The sequence below is a fragment of the Propithecus coquereli genome, unplaced genomic scaffold (assembly GCF_000956105.1).
Source record: "Propithecus coquereli isolate 6110/MARCELLA unplaced genomic scaffold, Pcoq_1.0 Scaffold435, whole genome shotgun sequence".
Classification (NCBI taxonomy): domain Eukaryota; kingdom Metazoa; phylum Chordata; class Mammalia; order Primates; family Indriidae; genus Propithecus; species Propithecus coquereli.
This window is the reverse complement of record NW_012150119.1, coordinates 1053620-1078739: the sequence shown is the minus strand read 5'-3', so window position 1 is coordinate 1078739 and position 25120 is coordinate 1053620. Positions and strand designations below refer to the sequence as shown.

At 48.4% G+C, this 25120-nt stretch overlaps 1 protein-coding gene across 1 annotated transcript; it reads left to right on the top strand.

The window, feature by feature from the left end:
• Positions 1 to 6838: 6838 nt before the first annotated feature.
• Positions 6839 to 24903, top strand: PIRT (phosphoinositide-interacting regulator of transient receptor potential channels). Its single transcript, XM_012653927.1, has 2 exons — positions 6839 to 6983; positions 24355 to 24903. The coding sequence occupies exon 2, from the start codon at positions 24493 to 24495 to the stop codon at positions 24901 to 24903; it is 411 nt and encodes a 136-aa protein (XP_012509381.1). The 5' UTR covers positions 6839 to 6983; positions 24355 to 24492.
• The last annotated feature ends 217 nt before the right edge of the window (positions 24904 to 25120 follow it).

Below are 25120 nucleotides of genomic sequence, written 5' to 3'. Positions count from 1 at the left end.
TGGTATTCAGGTCTGTGGGAGAGGCTGGGCACATTTCTTTCCACTGCAAGTTATAGAAACACCCTTTTGAGCAGCTGAAACATGCTACTCTGAGGCAGCGTGGAAGCAGCTGAAGAATTTCTGAGGACCTGAGAATGAGTAGAAGTAGAGATGAGAGCTGCCAGCCCTGAAAAGGCCGTGAAGATGAGAACCAGTGGAGGCTCAGCTATGACCAGTGTAGGAACAGCTGCTGTGGATGGCTGGTAGTCAGACCCCCACCTCCACCTCCACCTGTGGTTCCCCGCTACCACCATCACAACCACCATGATCACCTCTACTTCCATCAATACCACCTCCACCTTCATCACCATCACCTCCACCTCCACCTCTAACAATACTATTTCCACCATCACCAAAATCAAAGCAACCACCTCCAGCAATAACACTATCATCAGCACAATTCCCACTCTATCTTCCCCACGACCATCACCACGACTATGTTCACCATCACTGCCACCTCCACTACCACCACCTCCATGGCAACCACTTCTACCTTCATAACCTCCACTTTCACTTCCACAGCTTCTATGGCCTCCATAGCCTTTAACAGCCCCACCACATCCATGGCCTCCACCACCACCACCACCTCCACAGATATCACCTCCACTTCTACCACAACCACCACCTCCATCACCTCCATCTCCTCCACCACCACCTCTTCCATCACCACCACCATAACCACCACCACCACCACTACCATTACTACCACCATCACTGCCACCACCATAACCACCACCACCACCATTACTACCACCATGACCACCACCACGTCCTCCATCACCATTACAACCACCACCACCTCAACCAGCTCCATCACCATCATCACCACCACCACCTCCATCAACTTCATCTCCTCCATCACCTGCACTTCCACCACCTCCACGACCTCCCCACCAACACCATCTCCACCATCACTTCCATTACACCCTCATTCTTTTCTCTGGCCCCCCCGTGCCCTTCAAGGCTCATCCCAGCCATCATCTTTTTGAGGCTGCCCCTCCCAGTTACTACCTTGGGCCAACCCTCCCTTTTTACTCTCGATAGCATAGCACAGGCATAGCCATATTGAAGAGTTTTCCCTTCTGGATTGGAACTGTAGGTGTGGTTGCTGTTCTCCATATAAATTGCGTAGTTCATTGAGGTCGTCTCTCTTTATTTCCAGCGCCTAGCCTCAAACAGTGCCTAGTATATAATGGATACATAATCAAAATTTGACAAAGACAGGAATACATGAATCTTCTAAATTATTCAAAAGCTAGAAAGTCCTGTTCTTAGAAATGTTGAAATTGTGGTGAATATTGTTATGAGATTGTATTTATCAGCAAACATTGTAAAACTGGATTTTCCAATTTCTTTTTTTTTTTTTTTTTTTTTTTATTTCAAAGTCCAGTGTGAATTACTAGACTAGAGTGGCGGGCCTAGCAGAGAGACCAAGGAAGGCTTGAAGCGGACTTCAGAGAGCAACACTACTGAACTTCACCACCAGATGGCAGCCGCAGCCCGCACCCGGGGCGCCCCGCCCGCCGGCCCTTTGGACGGACAGCGCCCGAGAAGGGAGGGGCAGGCAGAGAGCAGTGACCTGGGAACTTTCCCCGTGGAAGACATTCGTTCCTCCGGCGTCTAAGCTCCTCCGGTCCCTGCGTGCTTCCGTCCCAGCCCCCAGCCCCCAGCCCCACCCCACTGTAACCCCCGCGGCTACTTGGCGCGGGGCGCGGCTGCTGCCTCCCACGTAGTCTGCTGGGCTCATGGATACCGCGAACGGCCCAAGGAGCAGCGTCCCCCTTGACTCTCCCCCAAGGAAGTTAGGACATCCTGAGAATTGTCAGGTGTGTGAGGAGGACCGACAGGGACAAGCAAGAAGCTTCAGAAGAGACAAAAGAAAGAGAAAAGCAAAGGAGGTAGCTGGGGGCCCTTGCTAAGAGTGTCGCCCCAGGCTCCGCGTGGCTTCCAGCCCAGATGCCACATAGGGAGACGCCTTTACTAGAGTCTCTCAGGAGGACCAAGGGGACCGGACCAGAGGAGACGTAGGGCCACAGCATCCCATGTCCTTGGCCCGGGCCTCTGATGGGAAGGGGAGGAGGCAAAGGCAAACACCGGAGGGGCTGGGGGAGGTGGAAGGTGGTTCACCCCGCCCCCCACGGAATTGAGTGATTGCTTTGCATGACTTCCCTGGGCCTTGGGTGACAGAAGAGGCTTCTTGTGCCCCTGAGAAGGAGCCTAGAGTCTTTCAGGCAAAGGGGGCCTCCACTCTACCGCTCCCCGTGGGCTGGAGCCCCTGTCTCCAAGCCTGCTTCCCCTGACTTCCCTGTCTCCACGTCCTGCTCTACTCTCAGGTACAGTCTGGAGTAGGCATCACTGGCAGGGAGCTGGGACGTCCTCTGAGCACAGTTTCCTAAAGTAGTGGTGCTTCTTCTCCTGTTTTCTGTATTTGGTTAAAATAACGAGCTGCCCTGATGGTTGTTAAACTACGACGAAAAGATATCAAAGCGAACAGAGTGAAAGACAAGGATACCAACATAGGCGGCTCTTTAGTAGACTTGTTGCCGGCACAGCCAGTGCTGGCGCCCACCCAGGCACCCGCCGGAGGTTAGAACTGAACTCCCCTCGCGTAGGCATTGGCAAGAAATGCCCAAAGCCCTGGAGAGGACTCAGACCCCTGCAGCTAATCCGAGGTGTGAGGGACAGGGAGGGGATGATGGGAATGACCACTGGGTCCCCCCTTCAGTCTCGGTCTGTGACCTGTCCCAGAGTCACAATGAAGAAGCAGGTATAAGATGCAGCCCTTCCTATGTCACCAGTCTCCTGGGAGGACCATGTGGCCCTCAGGCCAAAGCCCTCTATACACTGCAAGTTGCCTCTTGGGTGTTCATGTGGCCATGCATTCACCATAACTGGACACCTCTTCTGGGCCAAGGCGCTGTACTAGTGAAACTGAGGGGTGACTCCGATGAGGTTAGCCAAACTTAGCCTGTCCTGCTTGCTTTTAGTCACTTGCTTTTTGTTATTTTTTTCCATAAAGCTGAAATCCACGCCGCTGAACCCTGTAACTTAGCCTTCACTGGCTACTTTATAGATAGCATTTATCAGTCCCCATGGTAACAGTCGCTTCAGTTGTTTTTCAGGAACTTAGGGCAGCTCCTGTCCAGGTCAAAGCAGTTGAGACCACTGACCCTTCCACTGGGCCTGCACAAATGCCTGAGAGGTAGCCTTTTGACATCGAAGGAACAAAACCTCCACCCTCAGATCATGCTCATGCCACCATTTTCTGAATCTATGCCCTGTGTAACGCCATGAGCCCCAGCTGTGCTTGCGCAGATCACAGGTCACTTCATTTTTGCCTGCTGCCAATCACCTTTAGACCACCCCACCTCCCTAATCCATAAACATCCCTACGGCTTATAATCAGGGAGGTGGATTGGAAACCTATTCTCCCTCCTTCTCGCTTGGCTGCCTTTTCTCTTTTGCAAAACCTCTTGTCTCAGTAATTAGCTTGTCGTGCAAGGGTAGAATGAACCGGAACCTGCTTCCATAACACTAGGATCCAGGGCCATGGTGGAGATTGAGGCACAGCCTCGGAATGAAGGAAAATACTGAATACCACCGTCAGGAAGCAGGCAACTAAACCCAGAATGTGGGAAGTTCTCTGAGTCTTCAATGAATACATGAACAAAGGAGGGAAAGGCTATTAGAGGTGAAAAGTTCGGAGACATAGCTACTAAGAGTAATAGATGGGACTTGTTTGGATCCTGCTTGGAAGGAACCTATTTAAAAGGTGGTTTTGAGACAGTCGGAGAAATGAGAATGTGGAATGTGTATCCCTATTAAGGAACGCTTACGCTTCGCTGTGATTGTGATGGCTCTGTAGTTACTCTTTGAAAAAAGAAGAAAAGAGAGGAAGGAAGGAAGTTGTCTGTTAGAAAAACACATCTCTACTTGGAAGCATTTACTCAAAAATAGATGTTTGGGAGTTACTTTAAAATACTAAATGAAATAAAATACAGTTGACCCTTGAACAACATGGGGTGCCAACCCCCATGCAGTTGAAAATCTGCCTTTGACTCCCCCCAAATGTAAACACTAATAGCCTACTGTTGACCCCTTACAGATGGCAGAAACAGTTAACACATAAACAGAATAGTATCTACATATATTTTATGCAGTCGTGACATACCCAACCTTGTCTAGGCTATGTGGTTCATATGTGAGTTTTTTTGAAATCTTCACAAATGTCCAAAAAATTTTCCAATGTATTTATTGAAAAAAATTCCCGTGTAAGTGGACCCTCGCAGTTCAACGCCGTGCTGCTCAAGGGTTGACTGTAGATGCAGGAGGGAAATAAATGGAACAGAATGAGCACTGATAATGTCAGAACGGGACTGTGGGGATTCATTAGGTCCCGTGTGTGTGTGTATGTGTGTGTTTAAAATTTTCCATAATAAAAATTTTTTGTTGAGAAAAGTATTCTGAGGAGTTTGGGGGACTTCGTGGGATGGGGCGGGCAGACAGACAGTCATCAATGAGTGTAATGGACCATAAAACCAGAGGAGGGAGGCCGCGGACAGGGCTAGGCCAGACTGACAGGGTCAGCTACATGAAGATGGGAGAGACAGCATTCCAGAAGGAGAGGGCCCACCATGTACAAGGAATGAGGCTCCAAAGGGCACACACTGCCCCAGAAGTTTTTACTAAGGTAACTGATTCATCCAGATTTTCTTGGAACTTTCCTGGTTTTAACCCTGAAAGCTCCGTACCTTGGGAAACCCATCGGTGCTGGCAAACCTAGGTGGTCAGGCTCCCACCCCACTGCTTCGTGGAAAGTGGACCGGCCGGCAAGAGGGTGCAGAGGTGAGCTAGAGCCCTGTGAGCTACAGGGCTGGGAATTAGGGCACTGAATGAGAGGCCACGAGCGATGCCAGGCAGTGTCGACACCTGCTTTCAGCCCCTCTGACACCATAAATGCAGCAGCAGCTGCCCGGGGCCTGGCTGGCTTCCCACGCCGCCCCTCTATCCTGCTAGGAAGGAGCCTGCAGGCAACACAGCTTCTGCCCTGGACACTTTCTCCTCTGCCCCGAATCCCCCTAATTTACATTTATACTTACACATGTACATGAATACATGTCTATTATATGAAGACATATATCGTGCATGTTCCTTAAGTGCTTGCTATGAGCATTTTCTCATTTAATCCTCACAAAACCTCTATGATGTAGCAATGTTCATATCCAATTAATAAATGAGGTAATTAAGGCCCAGAGAAGTAACTAAACATAGGGATAGTGGTGTACCTCACATACCTACCTCATAGGGTTGTGTGGGAAATAAGTGAATTGTTTTATATATAAAGTGCTTGGAATAGTGCCTGACGTGGGGGGGTGATGAACAAGGGTTTACCCTGCCTGGTGGTGTCACTGCCACACCCTGCAGATGGTAAGGAAAAGCACAGAAGCCTGAACTTTGGAAAAAAATGAATTATTTGATTATTTGCATTGCAAAATAACTCACCGCAGGGTTCCTTTGCAAGCCAGGCCATTTGGTTTTACAAACGGATTGGATTTGAGCATAAAGTCAGAGGCATCTAAGACAAAGCAAATCCCATGCGCAAAAGCTTTCAAATTCAAGTGCCCCTGGATGCTCATGGCCACCTCACTGCACATTTCCCTGAGCAGAAACGCTCATTTTTGACAGAGGACAGAGGTCCCCACAGCAGCTCAGAGGATGGGCTCACCCTGTAGCTCTCTGCTTCTCCAGTCACTGATCACACAGCAGTCTCTGGAGTCTCCTGTTCGTTGCTCAGGTGAGGAAATCAAGATGCGGGAGAGCGGGGAGTTCCTGCCTGCCTTGGCCTTCAGCCTCCCCGCATCGCTCCCGGGAGAGCCCTCCCTGCAGACCGCAGAGGAAGCTCCCCCATGTACTGCGACCAGTAGCAAGGACCCTCACCCAGCCTGCTGCCCTCAGAAGCAGCAGCTACCCACGTTCTCAGGCTAGGGTGGACAAGGGCAGGGTTTGGTGGGGCTTTCAGAATTGTAAGACTTTGCCGACCTCAGCGTATCCATCGGCATCTTGAGAACTGGCAACTCAACCGCTCACGCCCGGCTTCCCGAAGCACAGTCTGAGGAAGGTTTATAGAGATGGAAGCCCTTTCTTCCCCCGTGCAGTGATCTTCATCATTTTCTTCTCGTCACCATGAGAGCGGACAGCCATGGAAAGCAACAGAGGGGCCAGCATGAATGTGCTGCTTTCAGAGACATGTGGGCCTGGGGCGGGGTGGCTTCTGCTGTGGGCTCCTGGCATTCTGTAACATAGAGCACCCACCTGTAGGCACTGGAAAGTTCCCAGAGGTATCCCTGCCATCCTGGAACCCAGGATGTTTCCTGGGCCCTCTCTAACATCCCAAACAAAGGGAGTTTCCAGATACCATTAAGACTTGCACTGAACAGACCCAGCATAGCCTCGGGGACAGTTGGAAGGTGTAGTCCCCACCTTGGCAACCCATCACCACCACCATCACCACCGCACACCTCCACCAGCCCAGGAAGTCCAGGGCTTCTGACTACTGAGCCCAGGTCAGGAGAAACCGCTCTGCCCAGACATCAACCGAATGTGCGCCTCCCCTGAAACTTGGAGACAGACTGCAGAGAAGCTTCATGAATTTTTCACAACATGCATCTCGTAGTGGCTGAGCAGAGCTGAAAAAGCCACATTCCGAGGGCCTGTGCCAGCAGCTCACAAAGAGTTAACCCATTAGGCCATATCCTGGTGAGCTCATCCCTGCTGGAGCCTGCTCAGTTGCTGGGAGCCGCAGCACACGGACTTCTGGATGTTGTCGGGGTGGCTTTCCCCAAATGGGATGAAGGACTTGAGCAGAAACTCATCGCCGGCTTCCTCCCTGCACGAGCACCGAGTGGCTCCCAGATCCCCCATTCTGCCCTGGGACATCAAGGACAGTAAGTAAGGAGGGAACATTTCCCTCTGCCCTTCCTTCACCTCCCTGAAGGAAGGAGCTCATTTTAACTTTGCTCTAGAGCATGTTGAGTCTTTGAACTGGAGTTGGAGGCGTGAACATCAGGCAGATGGGAGGGGCTGTGTCCTGAGAGGGGTGAAGCCAGCCTGGAGGGGCTGCCCACTGAGGGTCCTGGCAGATGGTGGTGGCAGTGGGGAGGGGACTGCCCCTTGCTGTGCACCAGGGAGAAGGGAATCCACATGCAGAGGGCTGCTTCAGCCCTGCCTGTGTAGCATTCACCCTTGGCAGCCTGTGCGGGATGGGCTGGGCAGGGACCATGCTCCCAAACCTAGGTGGAGGCAGGGGCAGAAACCCTGCACTCTGAAGTGCAAGGCCACCCTCGGGCCCCAGAGTACACGAACTGTCCTCCTGGGCACCCCTCATCAGACCTCAGTGGCAACGATCCCTCCCTCCTGCAGGTGTGGCAGGTGCCCAGGGCAGGTGCCGGGAAAACCAGGTGGAGCACGCTGGCCGGCTCAGGCAGCCTTCATCTCAGACAGGGAACAAGGCGAGTACATGAAACACGGACACAGACACACTCAGTCTGGCAAACGTGCTGAGGTGACCCTGCATCCCGGTAAAGCCAGCCGTGATCACACGCGCATTATCACCCGAGCTAGTTTTCCACTCTGTCGCTGGCCGGGGCCTGGGCACCAGCTGGGAGGCCTGAAGAGGGAGGTGAGTGGCACCCTCCAGGGTGACTATGACCTTTGGGAAACTTCCCTTCCCAGGAGCACAGTGAGCAGGTGACAGAAGGGTGGCCGTGGTGACAGCAGCAGCTTATTCAGAAACTCTCCAGCCTCTACTTTATCAGCCTAGGCTTAGGCTCCCACTCGCCTTATCAGAGGGGTGGACGGCCACCAACTGAATGTCCTGGCGGGGGGAGGACAGTGCAGTGGGAGAATAAGAGACCCTGAGGACGAGCGTTGCGGAGCTGGAGCTGGGTGGGGCACGCGTGGGGACTCCTGGGGGAGTGAGGAGGACCCCCCACTGCTCAGCCACGATGGGTCTTCCTCCAGAATAACAGATGGAGTTACTGCTGCCACCCCCAGCCTGTGCCCACCACCCCCAATCCCCCAGGCTCTGCTTGCTGGCCAGCAGCGTGGTGATGTGTGCCTCTCCCCTCTGCGTTAGGTCCTTGAAAAGCCCAGAATAGCCCGACTCCCATCAGAACTCTCTAGGTGGAGGGGCCTGCGGGAGAGGCTCTTGGGAAGGGCCAGATAACCCCAGGCCGGAGCGCAGCAGCAAGGCAGGGCCTCCTCCATGTGAGATGCCTGATGCCCAATTCAGTCGGAATTTCTGATAAGCAACAAATACGTTTTGGGTATACATATGTCCCACGTAATAATGGGACATTCTTACACTAAAAAAGTAGCCATTGTTGATCTGAAACTCAAATTTAACTGGACACCTCGTAATTTTATTTGCTATGTCTGGCAACCCGATTAATGTTGACCACTTTTCGGCACATTCAAACGAGGACGGCCCCAGGGAGGGGCTGGGCATGAGGGCTGGGGCGGAATGTGCAGAGGTAGGGCAGTGGGATGCTGGGGAGGAAGGTGGTGGAGAAAAGAGGAGGAAAAAAAGGCGGGGGTCCGTCCTCAAGAGGCACAGTGCAAGATATAAAGGACTGGGGTTTGGGGTCAGGCAGCTCTGAGCCTCAGCTCTGTTCTCTGCAAAATGGGAATGATGATGACAATTCCACCCTCACGGAGCTGTGAGGATTAAAAGAGATGCTCCAGCTGCTCCGGCTGTGGGATGACAGTGGTGACTTTGTGGCTGCTCTGCCACAAACCTCACTGCTCGCTGGTCCCTGCTCGGGTGCCCCCACCTTCCCCCCCCTCCCCCCAGCAAACGCAGCAGCTCCACCCAGCAGCCAAGGCGGCCATCGCTGCAGTCCAACTGACTGCCAGTGTCCCAGCTCAGGGTCCCTCCCCGCTCACCCTTCCCCCAGTTGGAAAAGAGAATAAAAACCACCCCAAAGAGGAGCAGGGTAGCCTTGAACCCAGGCTTTGGACCAGACAGGCTGCGAAACTGTCATTCCAATCCTGATGCTCTACTCAGTTGTGAGTAAATCCCTCAAACCTCTCCGGTCCTTGGTTTCCTCACCTGAAGAATGGGGCAATAACTTACCTTCCTCAGAGGAGTGACCTGTCCCGAGGACAGTATGAGGTGCTGCAGATGAAGCACTTAGCGTGGTCCCCACACAGACCCCAGCTTGGTACGTGACAGTTAACTACTGTGTGAAAAGTATCAACCCTCCCCAAGCACATGGCTTCCTTAGCCTTGGAGAAGCAGCTCAGGTCCCTTGGAGACTTATACTAGAACTTGGGGCAGCAGAAGGGTAGGTACCAGGCTTGGCGAGGTGAGCAGTCACTTAGAACCAAGGGCGGGAAGGGGGGCGTCGGGCAGAGAATGCTGCGTTGCCCCCTCACAGCTGTCTCCATCCCAGCACGTTGCTAAGATCAAAGGGGACTGTTTACAAAACCAGATGGGGAGACGTTGAGTGGTGCTTGGCAATGCAGCGCTAGCCAGGTCCTGCCCTTCTACGGCCCCAACCAGACACTGGAAAATAAACAAATTCACAGGGTAAACTCTACTTTGCAAACAGCCTGCAAAGCCCTCTCCTTCCTCTCCTACCCTAACTCCCCTATTTATTTAGCCATTTAACAAATGTTTGCTGAGTCCCAGCCTCCACAGAGTGCTGAGTGACGGCAGGGGGCATAGGAGGCTGAGGAAGACCCAGCCCCAGCCCCTCAAGGTGGACAGAAGGGAAGAAAGAGCTTCCAGTCCTGTACATACCCAGTCATCTGCAGGGAATTCACTTATTTCACTTACAACCACTGTTCCCATTAAGTGGTACATTTCAGACACTCGGGAACTTATTAAAGCAGCGGTCCCCAACCTTTCTGGCACCAGGGACCAGTTTCATGGAAGACAATTTTTCCAGACTGGGCAGGGGTCGGGGATGATTTGGGAATGATTCAGGTGCATTACATTTATTGTGCACTTTATTTCTATTATTATTACGTTGTAATATATAATGAAATAATCATACAACTCACCATAATGCAGAATCAGTGGGAACCCTGAGCTTGTTTTCCTGAAACTAGACGGTCCCATGTGGGGATGATGGGACAGTGACAGATCTGACAGGAGGTGGAGCTCAGGTGAGCGGTGGAAATGGGGAGTGGCTGTAAACACAGATGAAGCTTTGCTCACTCACCTGCGGCTCACCTGCGGTCCATGGCCTGGGGGTTGGGGACCACAGTCTTAAAGGGAAAGGTATGTGGCTCCTTATCTCAGGCACTCGTTGTTGTTCCCCAGCTTGCATACCTTCTCCACCAAACCATATCTTGGGGGACACACACAGGAGTGTATGAGAAAAAGCCAAACATTTTCTAGCCAGTTCTCTCCCCTCTCTTTGGAGACATCTTTTCCCTGCATTTGTCAGAGACACCACTGACAGAGCAAATGTGTGTGCTGCGAGCTCCTCTCGGAAGAAGGGACATTGTCTTAGCCATGTTTGCAACTCAGTGTCTAGCAAAGGGCCTGCCGTGTAGGAGTTGCTCTGAAAGTGTTTAGTGTGATGTTGGTGAGCACTGTTTGCTGTCTAACAGGCTGGGGATAGAAAATAAACAGCCAGATGCTAAAAACATACGTGTAGGCAGAGGCTCCAAATATGGAACAGAGACACACGGCGGTTACATAGACTAGTTCTAACAGCATTAAGAGACAGTCCTATTGGTACCTTGCTTCTGGACACGTTCGTTTGACCAACCAAACCCAGTCTTTGCTCAGTCCAGGGGCTCCCAGTTCCTCAAAGGCTGGGTTTTCCTTCAAAAGATGGTATCTTCCCAGAAACAGGGTGACATTTTCGTTCTTGTTCTTTCTCTGTCTCTATCTCCTGCTCTCAATTCCTGATGTCTTTGAGAAACATCTTCTCTTCCTTTCGGGACCTTCTCTTCCTTACATCGGTTATACAGTCTCTTCTGCAGAGCCAGGTGACCCCTCCCCTCCCAGACTTCCCATTCCTGGGGTCACTTCTCCTGTTTGCCCTTTCTGGAATAATGTGTCTCTTGCCCTCACTCTACTCTGGATCTCTGTGTTCTACTACATGACATCAGCCATGACCAACTGTCTTCCATTCCTGGTCAGTCTCTACCTCCACCTGCCCCTCACCCTGGCCCAGTCAATTATTAGTAAGACTTTCATAGTTGGTTTCTGTTGGAGGGGTAATTTACACATGGTGAAATGCACACATCTTAGTGCACCATATTGACTGATGGATCCCGCATGTAACCCACACCCATATCTCCCCCTGGAACATTTCCATCTGCCCCAGAACATTCCCTCATGTGTCTTCCACGTGGTTCCTCTGCAGCCCCACAACCACTGTTCTGAGCTTTGTCACCTTAACTAGCCCTTAGTTGGCTCTAGAATGTCATATAAATGGAAACATACAGTATACATAGACTTCTATATCTGATTTCTCTCACCTGGCATGTCTGTGAGACTCATCCACGCTGTCGCTATCGTGTGTATCAGAAGTTAGCTCCTTTTCATTGCTGAGTAGTATCCCTTTGTGTGGATATGCAACCATTTATCCTTCCTTCTGCTGATGGGCATTTGGGTTGCTTTTTTTGGGAGGGGGGTGGCTATTAGGAATAAAACTTCTATGAATATCCTTAAACAAGCCTTTTTGTGGACATACTTTCTCATTTCTCTTGTATAAATAAATATTTAAGAGTGGAATTGCTGGATCAAAGGGTGGGTGTGTATTTAACTTCATAAGAAGCTACCCATTTTGAATTCCTATCAGCAATGCACGAGAGCTCTTGTTCCGCATTCTCACTAACTCATGGTATTGTGAGATTTTAAATTTTGGGCCTTTTTAGTAAATGTGTGGTAATATTTCACTGTGGTTTTAATTTGCATTTTCCTGTTAAGTGTCAATGTCAAGCACTTTTTCATGGGCTCCTTGTTCATCTGTTATCTTGTCATGGGTCTGTGTAAATATTTTGCCCATTTTTTAACTTTGCTGTTTGTCACTTAATTAATCAGATGTAGCATTGACAGATACATATTTTGTGAGTATTTCCTGCCAGTCCAGAGCTTGCCTAGTCATTCCCTTCTCAGTGTCTTTTAATGAGAAGACATTTTAAATTTTGATGAAATATAAGTTATTGATTTTTTTTCTTTCTCTATCCTGTCTAACAAATCTTTGCTTGCCTTCCAGTCACAAAGATATTCTCCTATGTTTTCCCCAAAATCTTTTCAGTTTTAGCTTTTTTACATTTAGTTTAGGTCCATAATTCATTCAGAATTAATTTTTGTTGATAGTGTAATGTAAGATCATTTCATTTTTTTTTTCATATGAATACCCAGTTATTCCAGCACCATTTGTTGAAAGGATTTTCCTTTTCCCATTAAATTTCCTTGAGGCATTTGTGGAAATTCAGTTGTCCTCCATGTTTTTTCCACCCTGCTTCCTTTCCTTTTCTTGTCTTGTGTCTCTGTCCCTACCTCATGTCCATTTAAGCCATGAATATACTCTTCCTTCAAACCAGGAAATGAGGCCCAAGTTACACAGCCAGGTGTTACCACTGCAGGTTCTGGGCATCTCAGGTGGACCCTCGACCCTCTCACATCCAGGCCAAGGACAAGAGAGTTGGGAGTCCCCTTTGCCCAGGCCCTGCTGCTGGAGCAATTTCTGCTGCTGGCTCCAGGAGGGCCAGCATCCCTTCAGAGTCCAGTGCATCTAGGGTTGAGGGAGGCTTGGACTCTCTAGAGGAGCCTAAGAAGTCCCCATCTAACAGAGGATTTTTAGGGTTCAGTCCTTCAAAAATCAACTCTTCCCACCTTTCCTCACAATTCTGACATCCTTGAACAATGCCCCAGACACGAGCACCTCTGGCCATGTATCCTCTCATACCACACATGTATCAAGGGGTGGGGAACCTACGGCATTGGGGCCACATGTGGCCTCTGGATCCTTCAGTGCAGCCTTTTGACTGAATCCAAATTTTACAGAACAAATCCACCAAAAGACAGAGACTAGCAAAAAGGGTGTGACTGCCCCTTTATTCCTTGTGAAATGTAGGGATTTGTCTGGAGGCGAGAAAATTCATTTATCCAAATGAGTCAGAGCCCCAGAGCAGGTGGGAGGCACCTGCTACCTGCAGCCACATCTCTGCCATTCTGCACCTGGGAGGGGGGTCAAGATGACCCCTTGTGTTGATTTCCACAGCGGAGAAATTGCAAGTTGATTTGAAAGCCAATGGCAACTCTCTTACCTCTTTGTCTGATAGAGATATTAAAAAAGCAGCTGATTTCCATACACAGAGGCAATTATAATGTTAACTCTCATTCCATGTTGCAGTAATGGCTGATCTTCTAAGGAATGAGCCCAGAGATCCTTGTGGAATCTTCTTTAAGAACAACAGTCTGTCTGTTGAGCATATCTGTTTCCAAGGCAAAGGAAGGAATCTTTTCTTAGTGATGTCAGAGGCTCTTGGGATTTTCCCAAGATGCTCCTGTACCGTTGACCCTACTGCTCCCTCCTCCAATGCCTTTCCTCCGTGCTCTCTGGACCCCAAAGTCCTTCACAAACCCATCCCCCCACATCCCCAACCTCTCTATGATCATTTATTCTTCCTTTGACTTGAATTGAATCTGGGACTCGGTCCTAACAACACAGTCTCTGTCACCGATGCCCATTCCCCCAGAGCCTTTCCAGGAAGATGCCACTCAGTCTTCCCTCTGCGAACCCCAGCTCCGTCCTCCTGGCTCCCCGATGCTCCTCCGCTCTCATGGAAAGACCTCTGCTCCTTTGGGAGCTCTGGGAGGTCCCTGTGTAGGTTTTCCAGATTTGGCAAATAAAAGGAGAGGCCATCCACTTACATCTGAGTTTTAAAAAATACATTCCCTTCTTATTTAAAAAAAAATTGAGTTTCAGAAAAACAATAAATACTTTTTTAGCGTAAGTACCCCATACAGTATTCCAGAAATACTTGTACTAAAAAAATTACTTGTTGTTTATCTCAAATTCGAATTGAACTGCGTGTCCTTTATTTTATCTGGCAACACTATCCCTATTCCACTTATCTCTGTTAATTGGGACAAACCAGCTAAACCCTAATTTTTTTTTTAAAAGACTTTGCACTTGTGCTCACAGTCTTCCTTCTAACCCAGTACTGCCATTTCCACCTCCCTGCCTAATCAACCCTCAACCTGTGCACTTCCTCCAGTCTCTATTGCTACAACCAAACACCAGGCCACCCTTGCCTCTCACCTGAACTGCTGCGACAGCCTCTGAACTGCTCTCTACGTTCTCGGGTCGTGGCTTCCCTTATCCACTCTCCCTCCTGCAGCTGAGTGATTTACCTAATATGAAAATCAATCGCATAGCTCCTCTTACTGAAACCCTTCAGTGCTTTGCTCTTTCCCACTGTTCAGTGCGACACGCAGTACTCTGTATCACAGGTCGGCAAACTCTTTCTGTAAAGGACCCTGTAGTGAATATTTGAAGCTTTGCTGGCCGTAGGGTCTCTGTTGAAACTGCAGAAACTATAGTGCAAAGGCAGCTATTGATAATACATAAACAAAGGAGTTTAGCCGTGTCCCCCCAAAAAACTTTATTTAGGATACAAAATTTAAATTTTGTATAATTTTAATGTATTGAAAAACATTATTCTTCTTTGGAATTTTTGCAACCATTTAAAATTTTTTTTAAAAAATCCGTTCTTGGCTTGCAGGCTGTACAAATACAGGTGGTGGGCTGTGTGACCTGGCTCCTTCCTCCACTCGGGGTCACTTCTCCTGTTTGCCCTTTCTGGAATAATGTGTCTCTTGCCCTCACTCTACTCTGGATCTCTGTGTTCTACTACATGACATCAGCCATGACCAACTGTCTTCCATTCCTGGTCAGTCTCTACCTCCACCTGCCCCTCACCCCGGCCCAGGCAATTATTAGTAAGACTTTCATAGTTGGTTTCTGTTGGAGGGGTAATTTACACATGGTGAAATGCACACATCTTAGTGCACCATATTGACTGATGGATCCCGCATGTAACCCACACCCATATCTCCCCCTGGAACATTTCCATCTGCCCCAGAACATTCCCTCATGTGTCTTCCACGTGGTTCCTCTGCAGCCCCACAACCACTGTTCTGAGCTTTGTCACCTTAACTAGCCCTTAGTTGGCTCTAGAATGTCATATAAATGGAAACATACAGTATACATAGACTTCTATATCTGATTTCTCTCACCTGGCATGTCTGTGAGACTCATCCACGCTGTCGCTATCGTGTGTATCAGAAGTTAGCTCCTTTTCATTGCTGAGTAGTATCCCTTTGTGTGGATATGCAACCATTTATCCTTCCTTCTGCTGATGGGCATTTGGGTTGCTTTTTTTGGGAGGGGGGTGGCTATTAGGAATAAAACTTCTATGAATATCCTTAAACAAGCCTTTTTGTGGACATACTTTCTCATTTCTCTTGTATAAATAAATATTTAAGAGTGGAATTGCTGGATCAAAGGGTGGGTGTGTATTTAACTTCATAAGAAGCTACCCATTTTGAATTCCTATCAGCAATGCACGAGAGCTCTTGTTCCGCATTCTCACTAACTCATGGTATTGTGAGATTTTAAATTTTGGGCCTTTTTAGTAAATGTGTGGTAATATTTCACTGTGGTTTTAATTTGCATTTTCCTGTTAAGTGTCAATGTCAAGCACTTTTTCATGGGCTCCTTGTTCATCTGTTATCTTGTCATGGGTCTGTGTAAATATTTTGCCCATTTTTTAACTTTGCTGTTTGTCACTTAATTAATCAGATGTAGCATTGACAGATACATATTTTGTGAGTATTTCCTGCCAGTCCAGAGCTTGCCTAGTCATTCCCTTCTCAGTGTCTTTTAATGAGAAGACATTTTAAATTTTGATGAAATATAAGTTATTGATTTTTTTTCTTTCTCTATCCTGTCTAACAAATCTTTGCTTGCCTTCCAGTCACAAAGATATTCTCCTATGTTTTCCCCAAAATCTTTTCAGTTTTAGCTTTTTTACATTTAGTTTAGGTCCATAATTCATTCAGAATTAATTTTTGTTGATAGTGTAATGTAAGATCATTTCATTTTTTTTTTCATATGAATACCCAGTTATTCCAGCACCATTTGTTGAAAGGATTTTCCTTTTCCCATTAAATTTCCTTGAGGCATTTGTGGAAATTCAGTTGTCCTCCATGTTTTTTCCACCCTGCTTCCTTTCCTTTTCTTGTCTTGTGTCTCTGTCCCTACCTCATGTCCATTTAAGCCATGAATATACTCTTCCTTCAAACCAGGAAATGAGGCCCAAGTTACACAGCCAGGTGTTACCATTGCAGGTTCTGGGCATCTCAGGTGGACCCTCGACCCTCTCACATCCAGGCCAAGGACAAGAGAGTTGGGAGTCCCCTTTGCCCAGGCCCTGCTGCTGGAGCAATTTCTGCTGCTGGCTCCAGGAGGGCCAGCATCCCTTCAGAGTCCAGTGCATCTAGGGTTGAGGGAGGCTTGGACTCTCTAGAGGAGCCTAAGAAGTCCCCATCTAACAGAGGATTTTTAGGGTTCAGTCCTTCAAAAATCAACTCTTCCCACCTTTCCTCACAATTCTGACATCCTTGAACAATGCCCCAGACACGAGCACCTCTGGCCATGTATCCTCTCATACCACACATGTATCAAGGGGTGGGGAACCTACGGCATTGGGGCCACATGTGGCCTCTGGATCCTTCAGTGCAGCCTTTTGACTGAATCCAAATTTTACAGAACAAATCCACCAAAAGACAGAGACTAGCAAAAAGGGTGTGACTGCCCCTTTATTCCTTGTGAAATGTAGGGATTTGTCTGGAGGCGAGAAAATTCATTTATCCAAATGAGTCAGAGCCCCAGAGCAGGTGGGAGGCACCTGCTACCTGCAGCCACATCTCTGCCATTCTGCACCTGGGAGGGGGGGTCAAGATGACCCCTTGTGTTGATTTCCACAGCGGAGAAATTGCAAGTTGATTTGAAAGCCAATGGCAACTCTCTTACCTCTTTGTCTGATAGAGATATTAAAAAAGCAGCTGATTTCCAGACACAGAGGCAATTATAATGTTAACTCTCATTCCATGTTGCAGTAATGGCTGATCTTCTAAGGAATGAGCCCAGAGATCCTTGTGGAATCTTCTTTAAGAACAACAGTCTGTCTGTTGAGCATATCTGTTTCCAAGGCAAAGGAAGGAATCTTTTCTTAGTGATGTCAGAGGCTCTTGGGATTTTCCCAAGATGCTCCTGTACCGTTGACCCTACTGCTCCCTCCTCCAATGCCTTTCCTCCGTGCTCTCTGGACCCAAAGTCCTTCACAAACCCATCCCCCCACATCCCCAACCTCTCTATGATCATTTATTCTTCCTTTGACTTGAATTGAATCTGGGACTCGGTCCTAACAACACAGTCTCTGTCACCGATGCCCATTCCCCCAGAGCCTTTCCAGGAAGATGCCACTCAGTCTTCCCTCCGCGAACCCCAGCTCCGTCCTCCTGGCTCCCCGATGCTCCTCCGCTCTCATGGAAAGACCTCTGCTCCTTTGGGAGCTCTGGGAGGTCCCTGTGTAGGTTTTCCAGATTTGGCAAATAAAAGGAGAGGCCATCCACTTACATCTGAGTTTTAAAAAATACATTCCCTTCTTATTTAAAAAAAAATTGAGTTTCAGAAAAACAATAAATACTTTTTTAGCGTAAGTACCCCATACAGTATTCCAGAAATACTTGTACTAAAAAAATTACTTGTTGTTTATCTCAAATTCGAATTGAACTGCGTGTCCTTTATTTTATCTGGCAACACTATCCCTATTCCACTTATCTCTGTTAATTGGGACAAACCAGCTAAACCCTAATTTTTTTTTTAAAAGACTTTGCACTTGTGCTCACAGTCTTCCTTCTAACCCAGTACTGCCATTTCCACCTCCCTGCCTAATCAACCCTCAACCTGTGCACTTCCTCCAGTCTCTATTGCTACAACCAAACACCAGGCCACCCTTGCCTCTCACCTGAACTGCTGCGACAGCCTCTGAACTGCTCTCTACGTTCTCGGGTCGTGGCTTCCCTTATCCACTCTCCCTCCTGCAGCTGAGTGATTTACCTAATATGAAAATCAATCGCATAGCTCCTCTTACTGAAACCCTTCAGTGCTTTGCTCTTTCCCACTGTTCAGTGCGACACGCAGTACTCTGTATCACAGGTCGGCAAACTCTTTCTGTAAAGGACCCTGTAGTGAATATTTGAAGCTTTGCTGGCCATAGGGTCTCTGTTGAAACTGCAGAAACTATAGTGCAAAGGCAGCTATTGATAATACATAAACAAAGGAGTTTAGCCGTGTCCCCCCAAAAAACTTTATTTAGGATACAAAATTTAAATTTTGTATAATTTTAATGTATTGAAAAACATTATTCTTCTTTGGAATTTTTGCAACCATTTAAAATTTTTTTTAAAAAATCCGTTCTTGGCTTGCAGGCTGTACAAATACAGGTGGTGGGCTGTGTGACCTGGCTCCTGCCTCCATTCCTGCCTTGCATTTCAACACCCCCCTCCCTGGACACTCAACAAGCAAAGCACTCTACTCTGCAGCAAAATCGAATTCCTTAGAGTGTCCCTGAGAGGTCACACTTGCGTGTCTGTCTGTCTAGAAGTCTCTCCCTCATCAACCCTTACCTAACTTCTGCTAATCCTTCGGTTTTTCTCTAAGAAGTCAGTTCTTCCGGGAGGTTTACCAAGAGGCTTACCAAGACTGGGTTCGTGTGCTTCTGTAGTGTCCTGTGCTTGGCCTTATTGCAGCATTCATTGCATTATACAAGAAATGCCTATTTCCCCATGGTCTGACTCGCTTGCCTGTGAGCTCCAGAGATCTGCAATGTGTCATCTCGTCCTCTTCACTTTAGCATATGCAATGTTCAGCTTCCTGTTTGGCATATAAAAGGCCCTGAATAAATATTTTCAGTTAAAAAAAATCAACTAAAATTATAACACAATAGAAAAAGAATCCACCAAAATGGGAGGTAGAAACCAATTTTGCTATGAACACCCCTTTGAAATGAAAGATAATGAAAAGAGTTTGCCTTTTCATTATCTCAGCACTACGGGTATATGCAGCGGATTTGACCTTAAAGGCCAGGAACCACCTCGGGAAAGCCAGGCTAGAGGAGGGAAGGCGACAGATCTCCAGGGGTGAATCTGTCTGTGGGGAAGGGAGAAGGAAAAGGCATCGCGGTTCACACTAAGACTTACCAAGTCCATGGTCAAACTTCCCTAATTGTTCCAAATGTCTTTGTACAACTGTTTTTTTTTTTTTTTCTAAGCAGAATCCAAAGAAAGGAACATGTTGCATTTAGTTATATTTTTTAATCCTCTTTGCTTAAGCATTTTATTGCCATAAAATGTACACACAGTAAAGTGGTCACATCACAAGTGTGCCACTCCTCTGGTACACACCCTCGCAACCAGCTGCCAGGTTAAGAATGAGAACATTGCCAGCACCCCAGACGTCCCCACTGTGTCCCCTTCTACCCACTCCCCCCACCAAAGGTAGCCACTGTCCTGACCTCTCCCGGCACAGGCCGTTTTACATGGTTTTGAATTTTATGTAAATGGGACCACATGGCATGTATTCTTTTTCTGTCTGACTTCTGGAGGTGTCAGGTTTGCGAGGGTCTCATGTGGCGTCTCCTTCTAGCTTCAGCACAGTCCCAGACAAGCCTGCTTCTTAGCGACAGCTGCGGCCGGCTCAGCCCTGGCTGTGTGCTAGAAATAAGTCTCCGTCCAGAAAATTAGCCTTCTGACAATCCAAACTTGACGTCTAGGGGAAAAGAACGCACCCGCCCTTCTCAAATTGCTGTCCTGAAGGCCAGCGGACATTCAAATCTGTGGTCAGTGCAAGATGTCCTGTGACTCCAGCCTTCCTGGCTCTTCCCAGACACAGCTCTCAGGCCCCCTGTCCTCGTCCGCCTCTGGGTGCCAGGACCTTAAAGGAAGCCGAGTGTGTTCATTGTATTCATTTTGTAGGGCTGCAGAGACAAAGGCCCACAAACTTAGTGAATTAGAACAACAGAAGTTCACTCTCTCACATTTGTAGAGGCCAGAAGTCCAAAGCCAAGGTGTCAGCAGGGGGCGGTTCCTTCCGGAGGCTCTGAGGGAGAATATATTTCATGCTGTTCCCCCAGACTGCAGCGGCTGCCGGCAACGCCCGGCGTGGCTTGGCTTGTGAAAGCTTCTCTTCACTCTTTTCCCCTCTGCACACAGCCTTACCCTCTGTGTGCCAAAGTCCCCTCTCTCTTCTCTTCTAAGGATACCAGCCACTGAGTTTAGGACCTACCCGAATTCAGGACGTTCTTATCTCAAGATCCTTACCTTAGTTGTATCTGCAATGATCCTTATTCCAAGGAAGGTCACTTTCTGCAGTTCAGGGGAAGAGAACTGCTTCTCTTTCAGCCTCTGCCTACAAATGCAGCCCTGCCTGCCCATCCTTCCTTCCAAGTAAGTCAAATAAATTAATGGTCCCCGTTCTTTGGGATTTCATGGACCATTGCAATTTAGATAGACAGATAGATAGACAGACAGCTACATAGAGTGGCCAGCTTTTTTCTTGGCAAGTACAAATATTAACACAACCAATGATCCTCTTCCATTGTGATCATTTCATAAAACGAAGAAGATGCCAACACTAAAAAAGAAGGAAGGATCTAATCTCAGAATAAAAGATAGTCCTTATAAACTGAATAAACATAACAATATGAAAACATACAACAGGATTCTTATTTCTCACATTGTGGATCAATGTTCGGGAATTATGAATCTAAGTCATTTCGTATTCAATGAGAAGTTACTTTACTGCAGGAGGAAGCCCCAAAGTGAAAAATTCAAGATTCTCGTAGTTGAAGGACCCTCAGGACTCATCCGGACCAGCGTGGTATAGTGCAAGGAGTGAGGCCAACGATCTTGGCCTGAATCCCAGCACAGCCGCATGTGAAGTTGGCAGTGGGAGGGGCCAGGGGCAGGAGGCATAGCTGGCCGAGCTCCTAAATCTCCCTGGCCCTCAGTCTCTGCCCTTGCAAAGTGAGACTAAACTAATGACCTCCTCTCAGGGCCAAAGAGACGGTGTTAGGTGTTTCCAGCAAGGCCCAACGAGTTCCACCTCCCTCTCCCAGAATCCGGGAGCCCATTGTCCCTGGCAGTGGTCCCGGCCTCTGCTTGCACACTTCCTGTCCATGAAGCCCCTCACTCCCTGGTGGCAGCTCTCGGGAGCAGGCCCTGCCCTGCCGAGCCCCTGCCCTCTTCTCTGGCACCTCTGAGAACTGCTGCGTTTCAATTCCTCCATCACAGCCTTCCCAACATCAGAAAACAGCAATCGGTCTGCCCTGGGTCTTCGCTGCAGCAGGAAATGGCTGCCCAGAAAAAAATCCCGCTAAAGATGATCAAACATCCTCATATGAAACCAGGTTGTAGTAACCAAAGGAAGGATTTATAACACACTTTATGATCTCCTCCCTACCCTAAGTCCACAGGGGGAAAAATAACTTTTTTTTTTTTTTTTTGAGACAGGGTCTCGCTCTGTCACCTCAGCTAGAGTGCAGTGGCATCATCGTAGCTTACTGCAATCTCAGAATTCCTAGGCTCAAGGGATCCTCCTTCCTCAGCCTCCCGAGTAGCTGGGACTACAGGCACCTGCTACCACACCCAGATAATTTTGGGTTTTTGTTTTGTTTTGTTTTGTAGAAACAGGGTCTCGCTATGTTGCTCAGGCTGGTCTCCAACTCCTGGCCTCAAGGGATTGTCCTGCTTCCACCTCCCAAAAGTGCTGGGATTATAAGCTTGGGCCACCACACCTGGCCAGGATCACTTCTTAAATGACCATTTATCTTATGCAAACATACCACAGGGTCCAAAGGGAAGCAAACACTGGCTGCCTATGGCTACAAAAGCACATCATAATATTTTTCAGAGAGTTTAGAAGCAGAGATCCAAATACCCTCTCTACATGAGCGTATATGAATGTGAATATCTAAATTCTGAAGACACCGGTTATTTTACAATTCCTATTTCCTCCCCATCAAAGAGGAGGCATCTGTAACTGCTTGTTCTAGAGAGTACAATCACTCTGCAGCGGTTCTGGCCTGAGTGGGGAGGGCTGGAGGAGGGAGGGTTGGAGGGATCGAGCTGAAATTAACACTGTAGGAAGTGTTGAGCTGAAATTAACACTGTAGGAAGTGTTGAAGGAGAACACATTCTATGGAGGACACTTCTCTGTGTAGACATGCCTTGGTCAACAGGAAGGGGGAAGTTCCAGAGCACCGGGGCTTGGGAAGCGCGAGCTCCAGACACCATCTTCTTCATCCCAAGCTGTCTTTTACTCCAAGCCGGTAATATGGTTTCCAAAAAGGCACCCCACCCCCTCCACATCTGGGTCTGACTCTAGCCCTCCAGCGAGCGTCCTGTGTGGGGTGGGGAGGGAGTTTTATTGAGACTGGGATGAATAGCCCACCTTCCCTGATAAAATTGTTGTGTAAAGAACTCCCTCGCATCCCACTCACAAACAGGGCTATTTGTAAATGCTGATGTGAGTGGGGCATGAGGTAGCCTGGAAACATGAAAAAAGAAGCCCAGGATACCTGGAGAGGGAAGAAGGCAGAAGCCAGGGACCGAAGGTGGGCAGAAGGTGGGCGATTGGAGGAGGGAGAGCAAGCAGAGGCTTGGGAGAGCGCTGCGTGAGGAGAGTTATCCAGGACAGAGGAGAGCGGGAGAACCAGGGGACTCAAGATGCAGGAGGAGAGAGCTTGGGCCCCGAGAGCGAGAGCAGTGGCCACCTGAGTCCACTGCAGGGGAGGCAGCAGGCTCCTGCCAGCAGAGCGGGCCCATGTGAGTGGGGGGGGTCCTGAGTTTGACCAGTGGAAGGAAGAGGAAGGGAGGAAAGAGGGAGGGTAGCTGTTCATTGACTCACTCATTTAATTAAACATATACAGAATCTTTTGGGTACAAAGCACTGCACTAGACACTTTGGAGACAACTCAGCGATGAACCAGGGCGGTGACTTGGTGAACACCTTCCGGGCAGGGGGCCTGGGCTCTCTTGGCCTCCCCTTCCTCTCAGACAAAACCCATCCTCAGCAAAGTGTCTAACACCAATCATTTATGCTTTATTACCTTACTGTAAATGCATGGACATTTGCACTTGAACTCACACAATTACGGAATGGAAGACTCTAGCACCACATTAAATGAATCTGAGAAAGCACTGTCCTGGTGGAGACGCATTTGGTGGGCAAGCAGTTCATCTCCAAATTTCTGAAATTGCTCCACACGGGTGACCACCTGTGTCCCTTCCCAGGAGATGAGGGAGCCCCAGTGACTGAGAGGTTTGTAGATGGGCCCTAGATGAGACATTGGCGTAGGCAGTTGAGCAAGACTCCACCCCTTTACCGGGCTACGAATGGGAAGGTGGAAATCCGCCTTGATGTAATTAACAAGGAGGGTGGGGAAAGGTGGTATTTGGGTCTTTGAAAGTCACACTCTGAACCTGAGTCGCCACTATCCCATGCTGGCAGAGCACGTGAAATGCCAGGCTACACTAAATGGTCTTCGCCAGCCTACACCTGGCCCAGCAGGAGCACACTGGGTACAAATCCCCGCTGTGGCAGTGCCTTACCCTGTGATCTTAAGTAAGTCACTTCACCTCTCTGAGTCTTCACTGCCTCATCTGTAAAATAAGACTAATGCTTAATTCACAAGGTTATTGCGCAGTTTCAATTTGATAAAGGAGTGTTTGATGTAGTGCCCGACACAGCACAAACACACACACACACACACACTCGTGGGCAAATATTTATACATAAAGTATCACTCTTCTAACAGGCAAATGACACCATTTAGAGAGAGCTTGCCACACGCTAGGCATTTCTTCCAGTGCATTATATGCCTTAACTCATTTAACCCTTTTGGAAATCCTTGTGAGAGAAGTAGTATATTATCCTATTTTATAGATAAGAAAACTGAGGCACAGAGAGGTTAAGTAACTCCCTCAAGATCACACAGCTAGAAAGTGGTTGTGTCTGAAAATAAGATGCCGTTCAATAGACTGCACCTTTTGTTTGTTTGTTTGTTTGTTTTTAAAATGGCATTACCATTTCCTGTTTTAAATATTAAAAGAAAATTGTTTAAAATAATATAATATTTATCTCTCACAAGAAAAAATACCAGCTTGGGTGGTTTCTTATTTACGTGGATTTCATTTGATTTTCCTTTTGGCTTCAGCACGTAAATGCTGTTTCCCCTCAGCGAGAGCTGGGCTAGGGGTGGATGCTGAGTGCAGAAAGGGTGTGTGGGGTCCCTCGGCTTCACTGTTGTTTCTAACTGTTGTCAGTACCAGGTACCCGGTGCTGAGGAGCTGTGATGATGGAGGCTCTCCCCAAAGCCCTGGAGGTCGATGAGAGGTGTCCAGAAGCCAAGGACCTGCTGCCCAGCCAGACTGCCAGCTCCCTGTGCATCAGCTCCCGAAGTGAGTCTGTATGGACCACCACCCCCAGGAGTAACTGGGAAATCTACCGCAAGCCCATCGTCATCATGTCTGTGGGTGGCGCCATCCTGCTCTTCGGCGTGGTCATCACCTGCTTGGCCTACACCTTGAACTTAGGCAAGAAGAGCCTGGAGGCCCTCAAGATGACCGGGCCTGCGTTCCTGTCCCTGGGACTCATGATGCTGGTGTGTGGGCTGGTATGGGTGCCCATCATCAAAAAGAAACAGAAGCAGAGACAGAAGTCAAGTTTCTTCCAGAGCCTCAAGTCCTTCTTCCTGAATCGCTGATGGTGGTTTCCCTGCCACCCTGCCACCTTGATCAGGAAAAGAAGATCTGATGACCAACATCCAACATCCCCATTTCCTCCGTGGGGTGCCATAAAACTGATCCAGGCAAACTGTCACCTGGCCCTGCGGGAAAAATAGGGCACAGCGCTGCACCCTACACGGGAACGTTGCTGGATGTATCTCACTTGGTCTCTCTGTTATTACTGAGGCTTCATTG

Coding starts and splice junctions, on each gene's coding strand:
- PIRT (XM_012653927.1), top strand. CDS start 24,493: ATGATGGAGGCTCTCCCCAAAGCCCTGGAGGTCGATGAGAGGTGTCCA.